The 18,947-nt window shown below is 49.6% G+C and overlaps 1 protein-coding gene across 13 annotated transcripts in view; it reads left to right on the forward strand.

The window, feature by feature from the left end:
• The window catches only part of CDH23 (cadherin related 23), a 208,303-nt gene that overhangs the window by 133,709 nt on the left and 55,647 nt on the right, over positions 1 to 18,947 (forward strand). For 12 of the 13 annotated variants that reach the window (XR_009963409.1, XR_009963411.1, XR_009963410.1 and 9 more), the window contains exons 14-22: positions 8,879 to 8,943; positions 9,473 to 9,710; positions 10,354 to 10,459; positions 10,839 to 10,966; positions 14,052 to 14,124; positions 14,406 to 14,522; positions 15,095 to 15,207; positions 17,085 to 17,192; positions 18,363 to 18,552. Coding sequence is in view for 10 of the 13 variants with exons in the window: in XM_062611652.1 (XP_062467636.1) it covers positions 8,879 to 8,943; positions 9,473 to 9,710; positions 10,354 to 10,459; positions 10,839 to 10,966; positions 14,052 to 14,124; positions 14,406 to 14,522; positions 15,095 to 15,207; positions 17,085 to 17,192; positions 18,363 to 18,552 (1,138 nt within the window). In the remaining 3 variants the exon portion in view is untranslated. Of the gene's footprint in view, positions 1 to 856; positions 1,530 to 8,878; positions 8,944 to 9,472; positions 9,711 to 10,353; positions 10,460 to 10,838; positions 10,967 to 14,051; positions 14,125 to 14,405; positions 14,523 to 15,094; positions 15,208 to 17,084; positions 17,193 to 18,362; positions 18,553 to 18,947 lie in introns of those variants that run through there. The other variant, XM_062611655.1, reaches the window with a different exon arrangement.

An 18,947-nucleotide genomic window follows, 5' to 3' on the forward strand; every position in this document is an offset into this window, starting at 1 on the left:
CTGGAGCCTTGCAGTGGTACTGGGACAGCTTTGGGGTTGCACCTCTCTGGGTTTGTTCAAATCCAAGTGCATGTGGCTGACACAGGTGATATGGAGTTTTGCAAACCTGGGGGGTTTCCCCCGGTTGCCTATGGAGCGTTCAGGTCTCATCCGACCCTGCGCCCTTTCATCCCTTTGGTCAGGGGCACTAACTGTCCCCTAACATCTGGTAGCTGGCACTGTCTTTTGTTTCTAGATGATCTCCAAAGGTTTTCTTTCCCCTTCTTTTTCCTGGAGAAAAAGTGAATGCAGGGGGCAGAAACAGTCTGAGATAAAAGGCAATAGTTGTAGAGGCTGAATGAAGAAGCTGGCTGTAGCTTTCAGCTGCTGATGGGCAATGTGCTGTGCCAAGATGCTCACCCCAAGCTGTATTTCTGTCCCACATGATGATGGTGACTGTGTAGACCAGCCTTGAGGGAAAGCCTGTATTGCTTCCGATTTTGGAAAGGTTGCATGGAGTAAGGAACATAGCCAATCAGAACAGGGAGTGAGGTGGGGAAATACCTTGCAAATCAGTAGATGGATGAAAAGGTTTCCAGGGATGACCACACTTTGAGCTTCTGCAGGGAATCATCTGGGAGATAAAACATCCCCTCTCTCCCATCAGGACCAGATTGTGATGCATCCTATCATCTCATGGGGCACTGGTGGTCAGTAGGACAGCATTCCTGGATGTTGCCATGGGGAAAGCACAGAACTTCTCAACCTTTTCTAGTTGACTAATGCTCTAGGGGGTTTACTTAGGGGGTTGAGTTTGTGTTGTGCCTACTGCACCTATGTTAGAAGTAGCTTGCACCTTTTTTGCCTTCCCACATAGGTTTGGGGAGTACAGTGTGGTCAGCCACTAGGAGAAGAGGACTTGCAGGTCAGCTTCCATCCTTTCTTTCTGCCTGAATAAATGGAAAATGTATTGGAAAGCCCTTGCTGAAGAGGGTGAATACCAGGGAGGTGGTAATGAGACACTGCCATCCAAACATCCAGGGTGAGCAATGGGATGCAGGCGATAGGCTCAGGCATGGGGAGAGGACTTCTAGGAAAGCAGGAGGGAGTTCAAAGGACACTGGCAGGAATAGGAAAGCATGGCTCAGCAGCAGCTCATATAGGATGGAGGAGGGGGACTGTCAGTTGGACATATTTGATGTCCTCCAAGCATGGACTTTGTCCCTTCTTTCAGCCCTTCTCCCCTCCCCTGGCCCACACATCTCATCTTCCTCCCGTTAGCATCTTAATTGATCTTGTTGTTCTCAATCCCCCTGAGTGCTCCGACTCCAGCTGTGCCTAAACAGAACAAAATCTCTTCCAATTTCCCCACCGCTTAAAAGAAAATTGAATCCTTTATCTGCAAGAGGAGAGAAAAACTGCAAATACATGAAACAGTAAATAGTTAAATAATCAAAGCAGGCGATTCCAAATTGCTGGAAAGTTAAACATGAACGGCTTGTCTTCTTCCTGCATGCTTCTTGTTTTCTGAAAACAAAACCAAAAACAAACCAAAACCCAAAAAACCTACCTAAAAATATGCTTGCTCTTCTTGTTCCTGTTAAATATTCTTATCAATCCAGCTCTGTAAATAAAGGAAAGGGGAGGAGGGAATTGCCAGGTAGCAGCACGAATGACAGATCTGAAGTCCTCATCTGTTTGTCAGGGCCCCTTGTTGTGCTCTTTGGCTGTGTTTATCTCTTTAATCTAAATATCAATCCGTAAGACTAAAATGGGATGGAATAGGAATCATGACAGCCTGAGCGTTGAGGAGAGAGACACTTATTGCAGCTTTCGCAGCCTCTCCCTGTCCTGATGGAGCTGTCAGGATAAATGCACAGTTAAAGCTCAAAGGTGGCAAAACCAAAACAAAATCACAGACATACCGCATCACACCCCTCCCCCTATCCCCCCCCCCCCAAAAAAAAAAAAAAAAAAAAGCAAAAGCCATTTCAGCCTGTGAGATAAGAAAAATGCAGAGCAAATGCAGAACCTGCTCCTGTCCAAATTGCATTCTGCAAAGCACAAGATGGGTTGCGGGATTCCCCCTGACCCTTCCCAGTGCTCACAGCAGGAAATAAGGTTGGGTAGTTTTCTCTTGATGGTGATTTGGGAGGTGTCTGGGAAGTGAAAGGAGAATTTTTTCCCAAGGTGCTGCTTGCTGACATTTGAACACCTCGGCTTCACACATCCTTCCCAGCAGTCCTTTTAGGGCAGTAACCATCTTCACCTCAGTATGTCCTCTCCCACCTTTAGCAGTTCTGAGCAAGGGCAACTCCATCATGCTTTCCCACCTGCAAAGCTCCAACAGAGCCACTGTTCCTGGGATTTTAATCTGTTTTCCAAGCTGGCCTCCCCCATACCCACAGCACCCACATCTCTCCCAAAGCAGCCAGGGTTCTGCTTCCTTGAGCAAAGAGCTCCCATGAAAATCAGCACCCAGCAGGTGCCTTAGCTGAAGCAATGACAGAAGCAACGTCACCCCATGAAGAGATGATCTTGTGTATCCTCGTGCTGCTGACCAGCTGCTGCTGAGGTGTTAAGGGGAGACTAATTTACCTAAACAGGGCATTTGGGAGCCATGAGATGTGTAAATCTATCTCCTGAGATCCTTCGAGCCATCCAGAGGCTACTTCTGCCTCAGGCGATAGGCTCTGCTTGGTCTTCCAATGGCTGGCTGCTGTATCCTGTAACCAAACCCCTTTCAGTAACTCCAGTCACAGAAGTAAATCTAAGGCTCTCTATCCTCTAAAACACCCTTAAGGAGTAGATACTTGCTGTCTGACTGAAACTCAGTTTTAGTTTCCAGCTCCTGGGGAGCAAGGATATTGTCTTCCTGTAGCTCAGCCTATGGTTTCTGGACCATGGTTTTCTTTGGGCTTAACAAGGAGCATCCCTGTTGCTCTCCCTGGGAATGCCTCTGCCTGGCAGGTATATGCTTTGGGCTGACAAACTGAAAAGCCCACTCTCTGGCTGGATTTGCTTCACACTCAGAGCTGCATCCAGTTTCAGAGTGAATTATCTTCATTGCTTCTGGACAAAGGTTGGGCTTTGTCATTCCCTTTCTCCAAACCAGGATTCAACATAGAATCATAGACTAGTCTGGGTTAGAAAGGAGTTTAACAATCATATAGTCCTAAGCCCTCGGCCATGGACAGGGACACCTTTCACTAGACCAGATTGCTCAAAGCCCCATCCAGCCTGGCCTTGAACACTTCCACAGTTTCTCTGGATAACCTTTTCCAGTGCCTCACCACCCTCACAGTAAAGAACTTCTTTCTTATACGTAATCTAAATCTACTCTTTTTCATTTTAAAGCCACTATCCCTTGTTCAGCCACTACATGTTCATCTCCAGGTGAGGACCAGTTTGGCTCTTCCCTCCTCCTCTGCCTTTTTGTACCCTTCTCCCTGATGTGCCTCAGATGAAGCTCATGCTCATCTCCTGAATGCAATAGAGTTGCAGATGATGGGAGGCATGACTGGCTTCCAGGAGCTTTTGTGAATACTTCAGGGATCATTGGGGATTTATATTTCCTCCACCGGAGTTTGACCTTAATTTCTTCTATTTTGCTGGGCTGTAAAATTCATTAGAGACCCAACAGCAAAGTGATTGAGATGTCAAGCCAGGCAATTGTGTGGTTATTTAATCTCTCAGATGTGCTGCTTGCCATTTAGGTGGACAACAGGAGAATATGAAATCAATACAATTGGTTAGTGGAGAACTTGTGCCCAGCTCCAGCATGGAGCTCCAGTGAAAACACCAAGACAGGCTTCTAAATGGTCTGGGTGTCACCTTGCATACTGGAAACACGTGCTCAAGATGCCAGCTTTTGTCACTCAAGGGGTGTCTTCTGTCAGCTCATGTTTTAAACCCTGGTCTCCAGCTATTGCAGCCGCCCAGCTACAGTACATTACTCTCCGTTAAATCAAAGCTGCCCAGGCAAGTGTTAACCTCTCTTGCAAGGATCTGGTGTTGCAGGGAACACTGTTATAAAACACAATCAAGGAGGCTGTTGTTTTCCCCCCGTGGCTGGCAGAACAGGTGGGGAAAAGCTCTGCAGTTCCCAAGGGGGTTGATTGGCTATTTCTTCCCACCCAGCCAGGTTCAGCACAGCCCTCTAGGGTCGTTAGTGGCGATTGAGCTCCCGGCTCCCACGCGGTCTGGAGCTGCTGGGGAAGACAGCAGCAGCGGTACCTCGGCATCACCCCGCTTCCCCACTCCCACCTCCCTCCTTTTCAGCTAATCATGCCACTGGGCTCCAGCTCGGCAATGCCGGCCAGCCGCGAGCTCCACTTGTGCTTGATTGCCACCTCCCACCAGGCAGCTGCTCTTTAAAGGCCTGGGAAAGAGCGTGGTCAGGGCAGGTGATGCCAGCAAGAGAGCTGTTTTCCATCTGGGAAGGGCATAATGACTTTAAGTAGGTTTTCCATTGGTTTTCTTGATGTGGTTTTGCAGCCTGGAGATTGCTTCTCATGGAAGCTCTTGGCCGTTCACATTTCTCTTCCCCAAATCACAAATCAAACCACAATCTGGGTGGATACTAGAGGTTAGCTGTTATTCCTCTGGCACCTGAAGATCGCAGTGATTGCATTTAAGAAAGGATGCTTGCTGTTTAAAACATTCAGGTTTAGATGGCTCCAAAAAATCAGTATGACTACAGGGCATGGCTCTGTGCTCTGGGTTGCTTGTACCATGGTCTGAGCGGCCTGTGACTGCCAGTCTGCACAGAGGAGCAGCCACATCCATCTCATTTTCTTCCCTAGAAAACTGCAAACAAGTAGGAAGCAGACAGGAATCCTCCTTCTGTTACCTTTCTCCCATAGCCCAAGCACTGGTGCCTTGGTCTCCCTGGTGCCTGCCCAGCGTGGGCAGGGGAGCCGGCAGGCAGCAGGAGGACAAGACTCAACACCTGGTCACTCTGGTACCCTGACAGCTTTTTGACATCCTGTAATTGCTTTCATGCTACAACTCTTTTAAGCAGAGAGCTTCTGCCCAAAGCAATTTGCTCCCCATCAATTTTTATTTCCTGGTTTCTGCATGTGAGGTAGGGAAAGGAAAACAAAGAGGGCAAACAGGAACAAACTGATCTGGGACCCGCTCTAGCAGCCCCATGCAGATGGAAAGGTGGGAAGGATTTGGCTCCCTTGGTGCTGATGGAGCCATCTTCAGGCAGGCAGGACATGGCAGCCTGTCTCATCCAAACAGTAACAGTCATCCTTCCAACTTTGGTGACCCCTATAACCAATCTCCAGCTGCTTATGCCTGACAGATTTGGGGGGAGGACTTCCATACTGGGGGCTCCGCAGGGAATCCATGTTGCCCTGAAAGGCTCTTCTTGGCTCTTTCAGCCCTTCGCTGCTCTTCATGCCATGCTCCTTGAAGCTGCTGTGAGTAGAGTTAATCTCAGGCAGTTTAAGGAGTCATTGAGTGAGCTCGGTGGATGATGAATGTTGAAACCATTATGGGCGAAGCTGCGTATAGCTGCTTAAAACTGAATTCTCTCATGTAAATTTCTGCTCCATCAATCCTGGTGGCATGTCAAACATTGCTATTGTTTCCTGAACAAATTGGACGACATGCCCTTTCCTGCAGATTTGCCCACGGGACCAGAACCGCTCACTGGCTCTTCATTTTTCCTTCTGGCTCTGTGGGCCCACAGGCTGGTGGGGAAAGCTGTACATGATGGCCCCTGGTGGGACAGAAGGGGGATGTCCAAAATACTTGCTTGGGGGATAGAGATGGGTTGAGAACTGGGTGTGGGTATTCTTGTGCACCTGTGGTTTATGTACCGGGTGCCCACACCATCCTGCAGCTCAGTAAATTAATCCTCTGGGTTATCCAGGCTTTCTCCTCTTGCCACTCTCCCAGAGTTTAGCTGCACAAATGTGTTTTTTTAGAAATGGTCTCTGCCTGTGACAGCTCATAAAAGTACAGATGTGGACCCGCGTTTTCATCCTGCCCTTTTGCAGGCTCCAGTGGGCAAATCCCACTTTAATATTCTGGGCAGGAGAGAAGCAGACGTAAAAGCCATTTGATTGCTTCTCCAGGTGGAACCCCAGGATACTTCCAGCCAGATGCCTTTCCTCCCCTGGCTGCTGAGAGGGATGCGTGCATGCCTGGGGGGGACGACCAGTCAGTCAAGGGGCTGAGCTGTGAGAAAACAGCTGGTACCCAGGGGTTGTGAAAGGCCCCCAGAGCTGTTGTCTCGGTGGGATTTGGGGTGTTCTGCATGCAGGCTGCATTTCAGGATTGCTTTACAAATGGGGTGCATGTCAGCTCCTGAGGGGTTCGAGCATCTGAGCGTCTTTTTTACCCTTAGAGGAAAAAAGTTTGGTAATGCAGAAACAAGTGTAGATCGAAAATTAAATATGCTGAGCATGCATGGTTTTGCTTTTTGCATATTCCCTGTCACGCTCAAGTAACCTGCTGTGTTGCCCTGCATTATGTCCGTGATGTTCAGTTGCCAGGAAAGCCATCAAGCAGGCATCACCTCCCACCTGCCCTGGTGTAAATCAGGGTAATTAATTAGCCTGGCTCGTGAGGTGGTGTACGGGGCAGAGCTAGGTTGCCCAGCCTCCTGGCTCCCTGTGAGTGGGTCGCTTTGTGTTGCTGGCAGTTTTGGCTGCTGGCATCCCCACAGCTCAGGGTACAGCATACCTTCCTGGCTTGGCTCCCCACCACCTCCCACACCAAGAGGCTCTGTGCTCACCTTCTTTTAACCTTCCTCCTTCACTGTATTTTTTTTTCCCCATCAGAAGAAAATTACACTTTCCCAGTGTTGTCTGTCACGGCAGTAAGCGCTTACAAGTGCAATTGTATGAGGCCAAATAAAGGGAATTCATTTTGCCTGTGCTCTGTGGCACTGTCAGGCCCCCTATAAATCACTATCTCATCACCAGCCGATCCAGATGCGTGGAAAGTGCCTTTCTGGGCTTTGATCTCGCACCAGCCACTTAGGGATTAATGGGATCTAGGGGTTCACAGAGATTGTGGGCACAGAAATAATAGCTGGGAAAAATCCTGACTGGAAGATCGAGGGCTGGCTTGTACCAGGCAATGCTGAGAATGCTCAAAGCACTCAAGGATTCTGGGGAGAGAGGGCCGAGGGCCCTTGTTGGTCAGCCCCAGCAAAGCTCTGGGGGTTTGCCACCATGATTCATAGCCGCCTAGGCTGGTGGCAAGTGTTAGGATGAGGAATTTATACCAGTATTAACTGGCTGAGGGAAGCTGGGGTGGGCAGATGGTAGATTAATGCCCCTCCTCCCAGGTGTTTCCATTGGAAAAGCAGGCAGGCTCTGCCTGGCATGGCGCACCTTTGTAAGTGTCCTCCCTGGTGTCCTCTGAGGAGGGAGATGCATCCCAGAGGGGCTTGCCCTCCAGGAGCAGGTGCTGCTCACTCTCTGGGCATCTCTCCAGGCAGATTTTGGCGGGCTTGTTCCATTTTGTTGAATGCAATTGCAGTGAACATGAGAAGTAAAACACATCTTAGCAGTGGAGAGGAAAATTGGCAAAATCAGTAGGTCTGAAAGGCTGGCTCCACCAGCCCACCCCTCAGCTGGTGTAAAGCAGCAGGACTTTAACACTCAAGCTGGGAAAGCATTGGGGGTGAGAAAAAATGAATTAATCCTAGCTAGTTTTCATGCCTTTTCCTTTCTGCCACCCTGTGGTGTGGCAGGTAAGCAGCACATAGGGGTAAAGCAGTTTGGTGTGTTCAAGATCCTAGTCTACTGTCAAGGGTAATCAAGGCCATCATAAATCAGGAAGGTTTCAGGAACAGGTTGTGTTCCATGCCAGTCCTAAAATACAGCCTTTTGCTGGTATCTGGACATAAAATGTGTCTTTGACCCTGCTTTTTCACAGACCTGTTGTTGTCTAAGTAATCCAGACAGGCCTCCATTTAGAAAATATAGTGGGGGAGAAAAAGAGTATTTTGGGGCTTGCATTCCATTTTCCTCACCTAGAAATAAAATTTCCTTCTTTTTCCTGCCGCCGCTCATGCATATTTTATGTATTCATTAGAGAAAAAACTTTAAAACATGCATAAATCTTGCCTTGCTCATCCGGAGCTGACACACTGCATTTTGCACACCTTCCCCAGAAGGTGCTTGTTGCTTAGCCGTGACCAGCCTGCTCCAGCTTCAGCAGCTGGCGGCGGTGTACATGCAGCCACTTCTGCACTGGACTGAATGAGAGCTAGCACTTCATGCCCATGCCGCAGCATCCTGAGAGGTATTAGTCTTTCAGTGGGGTTGCAGCAGACTGCACTCCCAGAAGGGCTGCCTGATGGGATCTGCTTCTGGAAAACAGGATCTTCATCTCTTCCCTTGCTTTTCCTGGTCTGTATTTTAGCCTGGTGGGGGAAGTTTTGAAGTGGGATAGGTTTTTCTTTTTCACCCAGCAGCCCCAGCATGCTGCCAGCCCTGAATGCACAGAGAACAGTTGGACATGGGCTTATGGGTCTTGACTCTTTGGCTTCATGGGCCCAGGATGGGTGGCCCCCAGGAATGGTCCATGGAGACATTTATTTCACTTGCGCTTCCCACATTAGCTCAGTGCATCAGGAAAATAAGTAAGCATAAAATTTCCCACTGCCAAAGGTTTGGGGAGAGATGCTGATGGAGGGCTGTTATCTAGAGCAGGCTGGGAGTCAGGGATGTGCAGGATAACTCAGGCAAGCATAGACAGCCCCAGCCCTTCATCTCTCGGGTGATAAATGGCAGCACATAAGGTATGCACTGGCGTTGCCTGCTGGCATCTGGGTAGAAGGAGGTAAATAGGACATAATGGATTCACTAGTGTGTGTAATGCAACATTCCCATAAATACCTTCATTTATCAATAAACTTTTATTTTCTCAGGCAACTGACAATGACGTGGGCACATACGGGAAAGTCAGTTATTTTTTCAGTGATGACCCTGACCGGTAAGTATGACTTTGATTCTTCAAAATCCTCTTCTAACCTCACTAAGAAGCCAGATGGCAATTAAGGGCATTTGTTATGTCCTACATACATATTGTCCCTGTGATACACCCTATGAAAACCACACTATGGTGTCTCCCAGCAGGGTGAGTTAACTTGAGCACATGCCTGATGCTCAGCACGTTTAATCACTTTGCTAAATCAGAACCTAGGGAGACCAACAGTTGTTGGCCCTGGAGCATCTTGTGTTACTCACTCATGGTGGGTAGCTGCAGGAGGTATGTGGGCTGCCCAAGCAGAAGGGATGTGGGTGCCACTGATCCCTCTTTCTCTGCCTGTAGAGCAGTACTGAGGGTTTCTACCCCACCACCTGTGCTAAGCTCTTGGAGATGTTCTAGGACTTAAAATTTTTCAGAAGAAAGCCATGAACTTCACCTGCTGTGGTGCTAGCTCTCAGGCTGCTGCCACCCTATCTCTCTATCCACAGCATGTGGTCACCAGGGCTTACCCTCTTCTTTCTTGTTCCCGCAGTTTCTCACTGGACAAGGACACAGGCATAATCCTCCTGACAGCTCGGCTAGACTTTGAGACCATGCAGCGCTACACCCTGACCGTCATCGCCCGGGATGGCGGTGGGGAGGAGACGACAGGACGCGTCAGGATCAATGTCCTCGATGTTAATGACAACGTCCCCACCTTCCAGAAGGAGGCGTACCTGGGGGCTCTGCGGGAGAACGAGCCCTCCGTCACCCAGGTGGTCCGGCTCCGGGTGAGGGACTGGAGCAGCTTCTCCACTTGGGAAGTGCTGTGGGGAGACAGGAGTGGGTTATGTCCCCATCCACCCCTGCTGCCATCACTCTTGCGTTCCTCCTAAAATATGCTTTGTGCTTTACTGTGAAGTGCACTTAGGTGTGGTGCTGCAGCCAGGAGCTGCCTCCCTCCTCCTTTCCTCCAAGTCCTGTGTCTATGCAGCATCCCTGGGACCTGGGGCTTCTCCCAGGGCACAGGCACGACCTCTGTATCACCTTGCTCTGCTCAATAAAGTCAGCAGGCACCAAGCAGAAGGTGCTCTGTTGTTGATGGAGCTGTAAGCATCTGCTGTGGAGAGAAGGCAGGTAGAAAAGACTGTTTGCTCCTTCAGCACAAAACCAAACTTTGCCATGATGCAAAAGCATGGCTTTCTTTCCCTCCATAGGGCCAGGCTGGATGAGTAATGCAGGGAGATAAGGAGAGGGGGACCCAGTGAGCTGTTCCTGGGATTCAAGATGGGAGGAGAGGCTGGTTTACAAACCTGCTCAGGGTGCATCTTCCCCGACGAGTGCATCTTCCTCCATCACTTTTTCACTTTTCTTGGGCCCAGCCTACATCTCCCATGGCTCTCGTGCTCATTTCTTCTTCTGCTCACTCCCCAGGCATCTGATGAAGACTCCCCTCCAAACAACCAGATCACATACAGCATTGTGCAGGCATCTGCCTTTCAAGATTACTTTGACATTGCAGTGTCAGAAGGGTATGGAGGTAAGCACTGGTCCAGGGGCCACGGAGCCCTTGACAAGCAGAAGCAGCAGCTCAGGCTGCATTTATACTCCTGCAAGCATCATATCAGCAGGCTTTAGGAAGTTGTTCTGGCAGCTCCTCTGCTTGTCCTAACCTGACCTCACCTGCAACATGTTCCTTGAGCCAAGACACTGTGGAGCTGTGTTTCTGTGGGTGTACAGTTTGCTCTGGGTTATGCTAGTTCAGTAATGCCCAGCACTTATGTTCTAGGGGCATTGCCACCTCGAGCAGTCACTGTTGGGCCTGGGGAGCTGGTGTGGATGGGCCACACTCTGAGCCTGCCAGCTGTCCTGCTCGGTGTGTGAATGCCCCCTGACTGTCCCACTTTGCATCCTTTCAGTGATCAGCGTGAACCACCCCCTTGACTACGAGCAGGTGGCCAATGGGGTTATTTACCTGACTGTGATGGCCAAGGATGCTGGGAACCCACCGCTCAACAGCACCGTCCCCGTCACCATAGAGGTGTTTGTAAGTACTGTGCCTGACCAGTCTGTTGTGGTTTACGTACAACTGCTCCATAGCAGTGCCATTAACTCATCAATAACCCAGCAAGCCTATTCTGCCCTTGGATGCATACATGTGGGTATGAGACACATACTCATGTCTCAAGTATGTATATATGTGTCCTGTAAGTGTCATGTACATAATGTGTCCCTGACATACTGGTTAAAGAAATACTGTCCCTGTCGTGTGATAAACTCTGAGTGGCAGAGAGTGTCTCTGAGGACTGTCACCACAGACAAAAGCTGATGGGCTCTCCTGACCCCATGCACCTCCTCCCTCTCCTTGGCCATGCACGATGCATTGAGAAACCACTGGAAGTAATGTGGCAACAGCTGCAGCTGGACATAGGGCGAGGAGAAGAGTTGGAGATGGGATGGAGATCTACCCTCTGCTCTTGTTTTTGACTAGAGAGTTTCATTGAGCACCTGGTGAGCCCTTCTCTCAGGTCACAGGGAACCCTGGCTGGAATGCTTTCATGGCCATAGCCAGGAGGCACTTGCTGCAGCTTGGATGCAGAGGAGAGAGCTTTGGCTGTGTATTCACTCTTGTCGTGTTGGAAATTATCAGTCCCTGAATCAATCATGGACAGTTGATTATTTATCTCCCCAACACTGGCTGCCCTGGCCCAGCTGTGGGCTTCGCTGAGCTTCTCATGTGCAAACCCTCTCGAGGAGAGGTTTGTGTTAGGAGAGGTAAAGCATCACAGCGTTCCTTGGGAAGATTAGATCGAATTGTCACTTTGAGGCACACTGTGGTTTGAGGACATCTGGAGGGAGGTATTGGCAATGGAGACAGTTTGCTTGATAACCTGTCAGTCTTGCAGTGATGGGATCTAAGCCAAGCTGGCAGCAGCATCAGTCTGAGAAGGTGAAGAAGATGAAGTCCACAGTGCTGTAGGATGGGAGTGAAGTCCCAAGAGCATGCCTCTCTTCCAGCTTCCCCAGCATACTCGGGAGAGGGGGAAAAAGGGGGCAGGGTTAGTGGTGGTTAAATACATCCTTCCCAAACTGTGCTTCAGACAGCATAAACACCTCTTTCTAAAGACCACACTTCAGTGGGTCATCTCCTCCTGGTTGACTCTGTACATTGGCGGGTTTTAAGTAGCTGTCACTTTTTCCACTCTCAACTGAAGGGATTTTCTCTCAACTGGAAAAAGAAAAGGCAAAAATAAAAAAAGCCCCAAAATAAGAAGAAAATGAGGAGGAAGTGTTTCACAACGGCACTTGAGGAACAAGAGCCGTGAAAAGGCAGAACAAGAGCGAGTGTGGAGGGAGGTAATTTTTTTTCATCCTTTGGTTGTTGGTTTTTAATAAAGAAGTCAAACTCGCCTTGTAGATTTCCCATTAGGGGACAATACACTTTTGTAGAGGAAGCTGCCGAATCAGAACTAATAGCACGCGCCACGCCAGGGTCCAGGGAAATATCACTGCTAATAAGTTTCTGCCTCCCTGCTGCTGCTGCTCCGTTCAGGGCGATGAGCCAGCAACTTGTAGAGTGTGTATGTCTGGAGGAAAGGGGGCTGTGTGCTTAGCATGAGCATCTGCAGTTCTCTGCATCCTTGAAGATGATATAACGCTGTCTGAGGGTGAGGGTATAGGGAGGAAGGCTGAGGTTTAAGGGAACAAGAGAAGATGGTTTTGGGTGTTTAGCTGGATGCCCTCTACTGTGGGAGAGGAGGAGGCATGCTGGGTACTCTTTTGCATCACTGCTGGTGCCACAGAAGCACATGGGAAGGTTTGCAGTGGGGAGCTTTGGAGTCCATGTTGCTGAAGTGGAAAATGGCCTTCTCAAGTAGGAAAGCCATGCGCTGTGCTGCAGGCAGGTGCACATCAGCTACAGCCAGATGGAGAGATGGCCAGAAGCGAGCCCCTGCCTCCCTGGGAGTTGGCTTGCTGGGCCGTGGCAGTGCTGAGCACAGCCTGATGAAGTCAGGACCACTAATGAAACAGCATGGTGTCTGCTCTGGCTTGCATCCACCCAGCCTGAACTGAGGCACAGCTTACCCGGGTCTGGTTGCAGGTGACATGTGGATGCATGATCATGTACATTTCCTTTGCTTTTAAACTACCCAGACCTCCTGGGTTTGCCCTGGGGCAATGACCCCAGCCCTGCTATTTGAGGAGAAGGGAATTGAGGACAGCACCCTGGGCAGCCAGCAGTTTTCTCATTAGCCTTGGAGGAGGCAGGGTGAAAGCTGAGTGATGCAAAAGCTGATTAAAGACCACCTGCTTCCAGCAATGAGAGCAGAGGATGGCAATTTAATTGCAGTACAATGGGCATCGGTGGCATGTGAAATTGCCTCAAATATCAAGTTTGGTGGCAGCAGGAGCAGCTGAGCCTGCAGGTCCATCAGCAGTCGCCAGGTAGAACATGTCTCCAGAGCAGCCCCAGGGAAACAGCAAAGTCCATAACGGTGTTTTAATGTCCTGGCAGCTCCATCCTTCCCTCTGTAGGAGATTGGGTTTGGTTCATTTAAGGCAGATTCTTGACATTGTTTAAATAGCATTAAAAGGCCCCCTGGGGGAGCTTTAAACTGGTCCAAAATCTGTTTTGAGGGATGTTTCAAGCAATTACTCCTGCCTGGTTTCACCAGGCTGGCCATAGTTGCTGGCAAAGACAGGCTTGGAGGGAGTGCATTTGTATGCTGACAGCTTCCTCCCAAAAAATATTGTAGCTGATCTCTCTGCAAACACCCACAGCAGTCCTCTTAAACAAAAGCAGCCAAAGCTAAGCAGCTACACTGGCCAGTCCAATTTGGTTTCAGACCTGTTGCCCAGGGTGCTCGGTAATGAGATAGTTGGTATTTTCCCTAGTGTATAGCTTAGCAAAGTCACTGGCAATCCACTTACCTTAACCTCAGCAGTCTCCACAGCGAAATCATGTGCTCAGACCTCTGGAGCCTTACCTTCAAGTCCACCTTTCCCATGCTCATGTCTGGAGCTGGTCACATCTTGAGATGCAGTCATCCAGGAGCATCCCCCATACCAGACTTTTGCAGCTATCTGATGATTTTGCCTTTTTCCCAACCAGCCTCTTGTCTTTGTTTCAGGATGAAAATGACAACCCTCCCACATTCAGCAAGGCCTCCTACGTTATAACCATCATGGAGGACATTATGGCAGGTACGGAGCACACCCGTGCTCCTTTTCTAGGCTAGCAGAAGGGCCCTAGGGGTCTTACAGCCAGAAGTGTGTGGGTGATGGCTTTTTGAAGAGGTAAAAGGCAGAGACATGTCAGAGTTTCATAGCTGAGGGGCCTGGGGGTTTGGCCCCATTGTGCATACAGGTGAGGGCACCCCTTGGCTGGGTGACCTATAGGAGTGGTGTGGGGGCACAGGGCAGCTGGGTAGAGCTGCTTCAGGCTGCAGATGCTCATCCCGGCCCTCATTTCTGACTCCCATAAGGAGCCACGGTGCTGTTTCTCAATGCCACTGACATGGACCGGTCCAGGGAATACGGGCAGGAGTCAATCATCTACTCCCTGGAGGGCTCCTCGCATTTTCGGATCAATGCTCGCTCAGGTGAGCCTTTTGCACATGCTCTCCTGCTTTTCCTTTCAGTTCCCTCTCCTCAATTTCCCCTGGCTTTCTTCCCCGTCATTGTTTCTCTTTCACCTTCCTCCCCTCCCTGGAGCAGCCTGCTTAGGAGACATACAATCCAAGGGATTCACCAGATTTCAGACACCACCACTTGCTTGGTCACAGTGAGAGCTTTGGCTGAGGCATCACTGGAAGCTCAGCTCCTGGCGGGAGTGACACCTAAGAAAAAGCTTTGGCTGCAAGGTCTGATGTTATCGAAGGAACTGCTGCCCACCTTCCCCCACTGACATAATTTTCAGTTCGTTATGGGCAGAAAGCAGTGTGAGGGATCTCAAGCAGTTGTTAGATGGGCTCCCATGGGAAGTTACAGCAGGAAGTTTGCAGGAGCTTACTCACATGCTGACCTTTCCAGGATCCATCTATTTAAAAATAAATCAGAAGAAAGGGCCCATTTGTGAAGGATCCTGTTTCTGGGTTTGAGTGTCCCTTTTTTTCACCAGTGCCCCTGTTCGCCATACAAGATCTCTAATCTCTTTCATCCCCTGTGGCTGCAGGAGAAATCACGACGACATCTTTGCTGGACCGGGAGGCCAAATCTGAATACATCCTCATTGTCCGGGCAGTGGATGGAGGCGTGGGCCACCATCAGAAGACAGGCATTGCTATGGTGAGTGTGTGAAGGAGCAGTTCCCATCACCTCAAGCCATAGGTGCTTGCCTGGGGCTGGCATTGGGAAGGGCTGCCCAGGCACTGGTGCTTCAGTTCTGCATGCTAGCAGTGTTTAATTTTAGCTGTGTGAATTGATAAAGGACTTAGAGAGCTTAGAGTGGTGTCTGCCCTCTGGGCTACTCCTGTCACTGCTCGCAGGCCTTGCAGAATGACTGTCCAGGCTATGTAGACCTTGAAATCAGTCTCCCTTTCCTGGCAAGCCATTCCCTCAGGAGCCACTTGACTTTCCAGAGCTTTATGTGTCCAGCTTTCCATACAAAGGCGGTAACAGGTACCTATTCCACCTGCAACACGTCTCCCTTTGTTCATGCCTCTTGAGAAAATGCGTAGTTGGAGAGCCTGCAGGCAAGCTTAGTTGTTCTTGATGACTGCTATTCACATACTGCCTGTATCAAGGGCTTCCAACCAGTTTCTGATGCCTAGGCTCCTCAGACAGTTCTAGTAGAGGCACAAGCCATTGTTCTGCAGATTGAAGCCCAGTGCTTTGCCTTGCCCTTTGCAGACATCAGGGAGGCCAGCTGTTTGCAGAGGTTTTGTAAAAGTCTTTGGAAATATCAGGAGGTCCAAAGCCAAAGATCCATCTCTCACTGCTCATGGCACCATGTTGGTTTGAACATTTCATAACATTTGGGTGCCCCTGGCCCTGGAATGCTCAGTTGGGTTGCAGGAGAGATCTCCCGTGCAACAGAGGGTGATGCAGAGAAGTACTGTGGTTGTGCTGAGGAGATCCCTAAAATAATTGTCGCTACTGCTGAGGGCCATCAGGAGGAGTATGATCCAGATAGCAGACCAGAAGCTCCCTATGCAGCCTCCCAGAGGCACGTGGGACAATTAAAACTTGGTGAGAAGTTGGTGGTCAATTCAGTTTGTCTGCTGTCATTAGCAAGGATGTACACCAGGGGCTCAAAGCTGTTCCATATAATCATTCTTGATCTGGGAATAAGAGCCCATTCACGGGCTTTGCAAGGTCCCTGGGTGTCAGACAAGCACGTGGGTGCTCAGAGTACAGGTGGGTCACCAGCCTCCCCAGGGACCACCTCTGTGCCTTGGCTTGTGCCCGGGGACTGTGGTGTCCAGGTTCGCCTTTCCTGCCACCGGGTGGCACCAGCAGCTCAGCCTGGCGCGGCGGCAGGACTCGCTTACCTGGGAGCAGAGGAGACCACAGCAGACGCCCAGCCAGGTACCGGAGGCTCCATCCTGCCCCTCTGCCCTCCTTCCCTTGAACTACAGCTCTTCCTTCAGGCACCTTTATAGATTCACAGGCTGGACTGAAATGGGTGATCTGGGGAGGTGAGAGACTCATAGACAACAAGATGCATCCCGCAGGCTCTCTGCTGTCACTTAGATGCCATTTCTCACACTGAAAATGAAGCTAGGTAACACTTCAGGGCACCACCCTCTCACCTGCTCTCTTGTCTTTGCACCTCCCACACACTGCTACTGTACCCTCCTGATTTCTCATTTATTCCATTTATTTGTTCTCTTTTTACCAGTCAGTTTTTCCTTCCTTTCCAGCTGTGCTCCCACTGCACCCTCTCCCCCGCCACCATGACCAATCCCTCCAGTGAAGTAGCTGCTTGAAAACACACCTTGTGCCCCTGCAGTTAGTTTAACTACAAAGTAGTAAGTCCACAGGAGCCAAACCAAAATCAGATATGCCAAGGACCCTTGGCTGTGAAGATGCAAGAAGTTGTTTTTCTGCAGACTTTCCCTCTGGGGGATGAACTTGTGTTGGGTACCTGGTGCTGCTGTACCTCCAGGGGACATGCCATGCTGCCCCAGGAACTAATACATCACTTGCTTTCTCTCTTGCAGGTAAACATCACACTGCTGGACATCAATGACAACTACCCCACATGGAAGGATGAGCCATACTTCATTAACCTGGTGGAAATGACCCCCCCAAACTCGGACGTCACCACAGTAAGTGCAAGGGAAGGTGGCTGTTTTGCTAAAGCCTCTTTCTTTCACCTGGTGAGTTTGTCACCTGCTTGGCTGGAGCAGGGAGTCACCTCCTAACTGGTGTCTTGTTCAGTCAAGCACCATCTGAGCCTCCTCACTGCTGCCTGTCCCGTGTGTTTCTCCTTTCTGCTGGGATTTCATTTTCCCCTCCCCATATTGTGTGAGGTTTGGCCAAATTCTCCTTTTCTTAGCCTCTCCTGCGACCTCCTTCAAGGACCTCTCTGAAAGACATTGATTTACAGCCTTTCAAGTCCCTCTGGTGAAATAAAAGAGGAGAGAGGGAGGCTTGTACTCCATCACGCCAGGAGAAAAATGACGGGCAGGAAACAGAAAATAAATGAGAGAAAAGTGAAGAGAATCCACAAAATCGTATAAGCAGGAAGTCTGCGAAAGAAAAGGAGTTGTGGGGAGGGGGGAGGGGGGAAGAAAGGTCTGGCAACACAGCCAGAGCTTGGCAGTTTCCTCTGTTCTGAGTGGCCCCACTGCTCAGCGCCTGTTTGATGTCATCTTGCCTTTGACAGCCCAATTCGTTGCTGGGAAAATAATTATTGTGTCACTGATATGATGTAAATTCAGCTGTGGAACAAGCAGCAGGGGCCAGGGAAGTTACGAATGTGATGAACTTGGGGTTTTTTTAATGTAGATGTCCACTGTAATTGCAAATGTCGCAGGGAGGACAGTAAAGCATAAAATGTCTGGCATGGAGAACTCCACCAGTGAATTATTTCCAGTATTTCCGATGTGGCAGCACAAGTTCCTCTGCATGCTTGTTTGTCCTGTTTGTTTTATTTTCCTGAAGGATACTTGTTTTCTAGCTGTCTTTATTTAAAAGTAAAAGGCCCATTGAATTGCTGCGTGCTTGTGTCTTTCTTGCCGTGTCATTACCTCCCAGGCTTGCAGAACAATTTTAGTGAGATTTAACACCACAGTAGAGGTCTCAAGGGTACAAAATCTCTGCAAGTATCATGAAAATATATAGCTGTATGGAGAAAGGAGAACTTCTCGCTACTGCTGGTATGGGGAAGCCTCTCATATGAGCTCCGCCTCATTGTTCGACACTGGTGGATCTATGTGAGAACTCCCCGTGGGAATTAATTCCCATCTTTAATTTTTGCTGTTTCTCTGTGGCAGGTGGTGGCTGTCGACCCGGACCTGGGGGAGAATGGCACAGTGGTGTACAGCATCCGACCCCCCAACAAGTTCTACAGCCTCAACAGCACCACGGGCAAGATCCGCACCACTGGTGTGCTGCTGGACCGTGAGAACCCCAACGCCCAGGAGGCCCAGCTCATGCGGAGGATCGTGGTGTCAGTCACTGACTGTAAGCCCCGCTTCCTTCCTGCTCCTCTTTGCCACAGTGTCTTGCTCCACCGTAGCTGGAAATTGCTGGGGCTCAGGTTGTGCAAACGTCACCTTCCTCACCCTCCGCGTTCCCTGCCTGATGGTTTTCACGTGTTGAGTTGAATTTTCTCAGCCTGATTTTTCCTTTATGATGAAGTTTCTTTTTCTTTTCTATTTTAAGCACAAGTTGCAAAGATATTTTTGAGGTTAGAAAATGAGAGTAGGTTAAAACCTTCCGCTAAAACAAACCAGAAACCTTCAAAATGCAAGCACAGTCATTTCTGTAGCAGCCCTGACAAGGAACCTGGGAGGCAGAAACTCCCCCTCTTCTCAGTCTGGCTCCATCAGTATCTAGGAAAGTCAATTGAGTAGCTG

This window comes from Pezoporus occidentalis, unplaced genomic scaffold (assembly GCF_034315485.1).
Source record: "Pezoporus occidentalis ecotype Australia unplaced genomic scaffold, CSIRO_AGI_Poc_V1 ctg155, whole genome shotgun sequence".
Taxonomy (NCBI): Eukaryota; Metazoa; Chordata; class Aves; order Psittaciformes; family Psittacidae; genus Pezoporus; species Pezoporus occidentalis.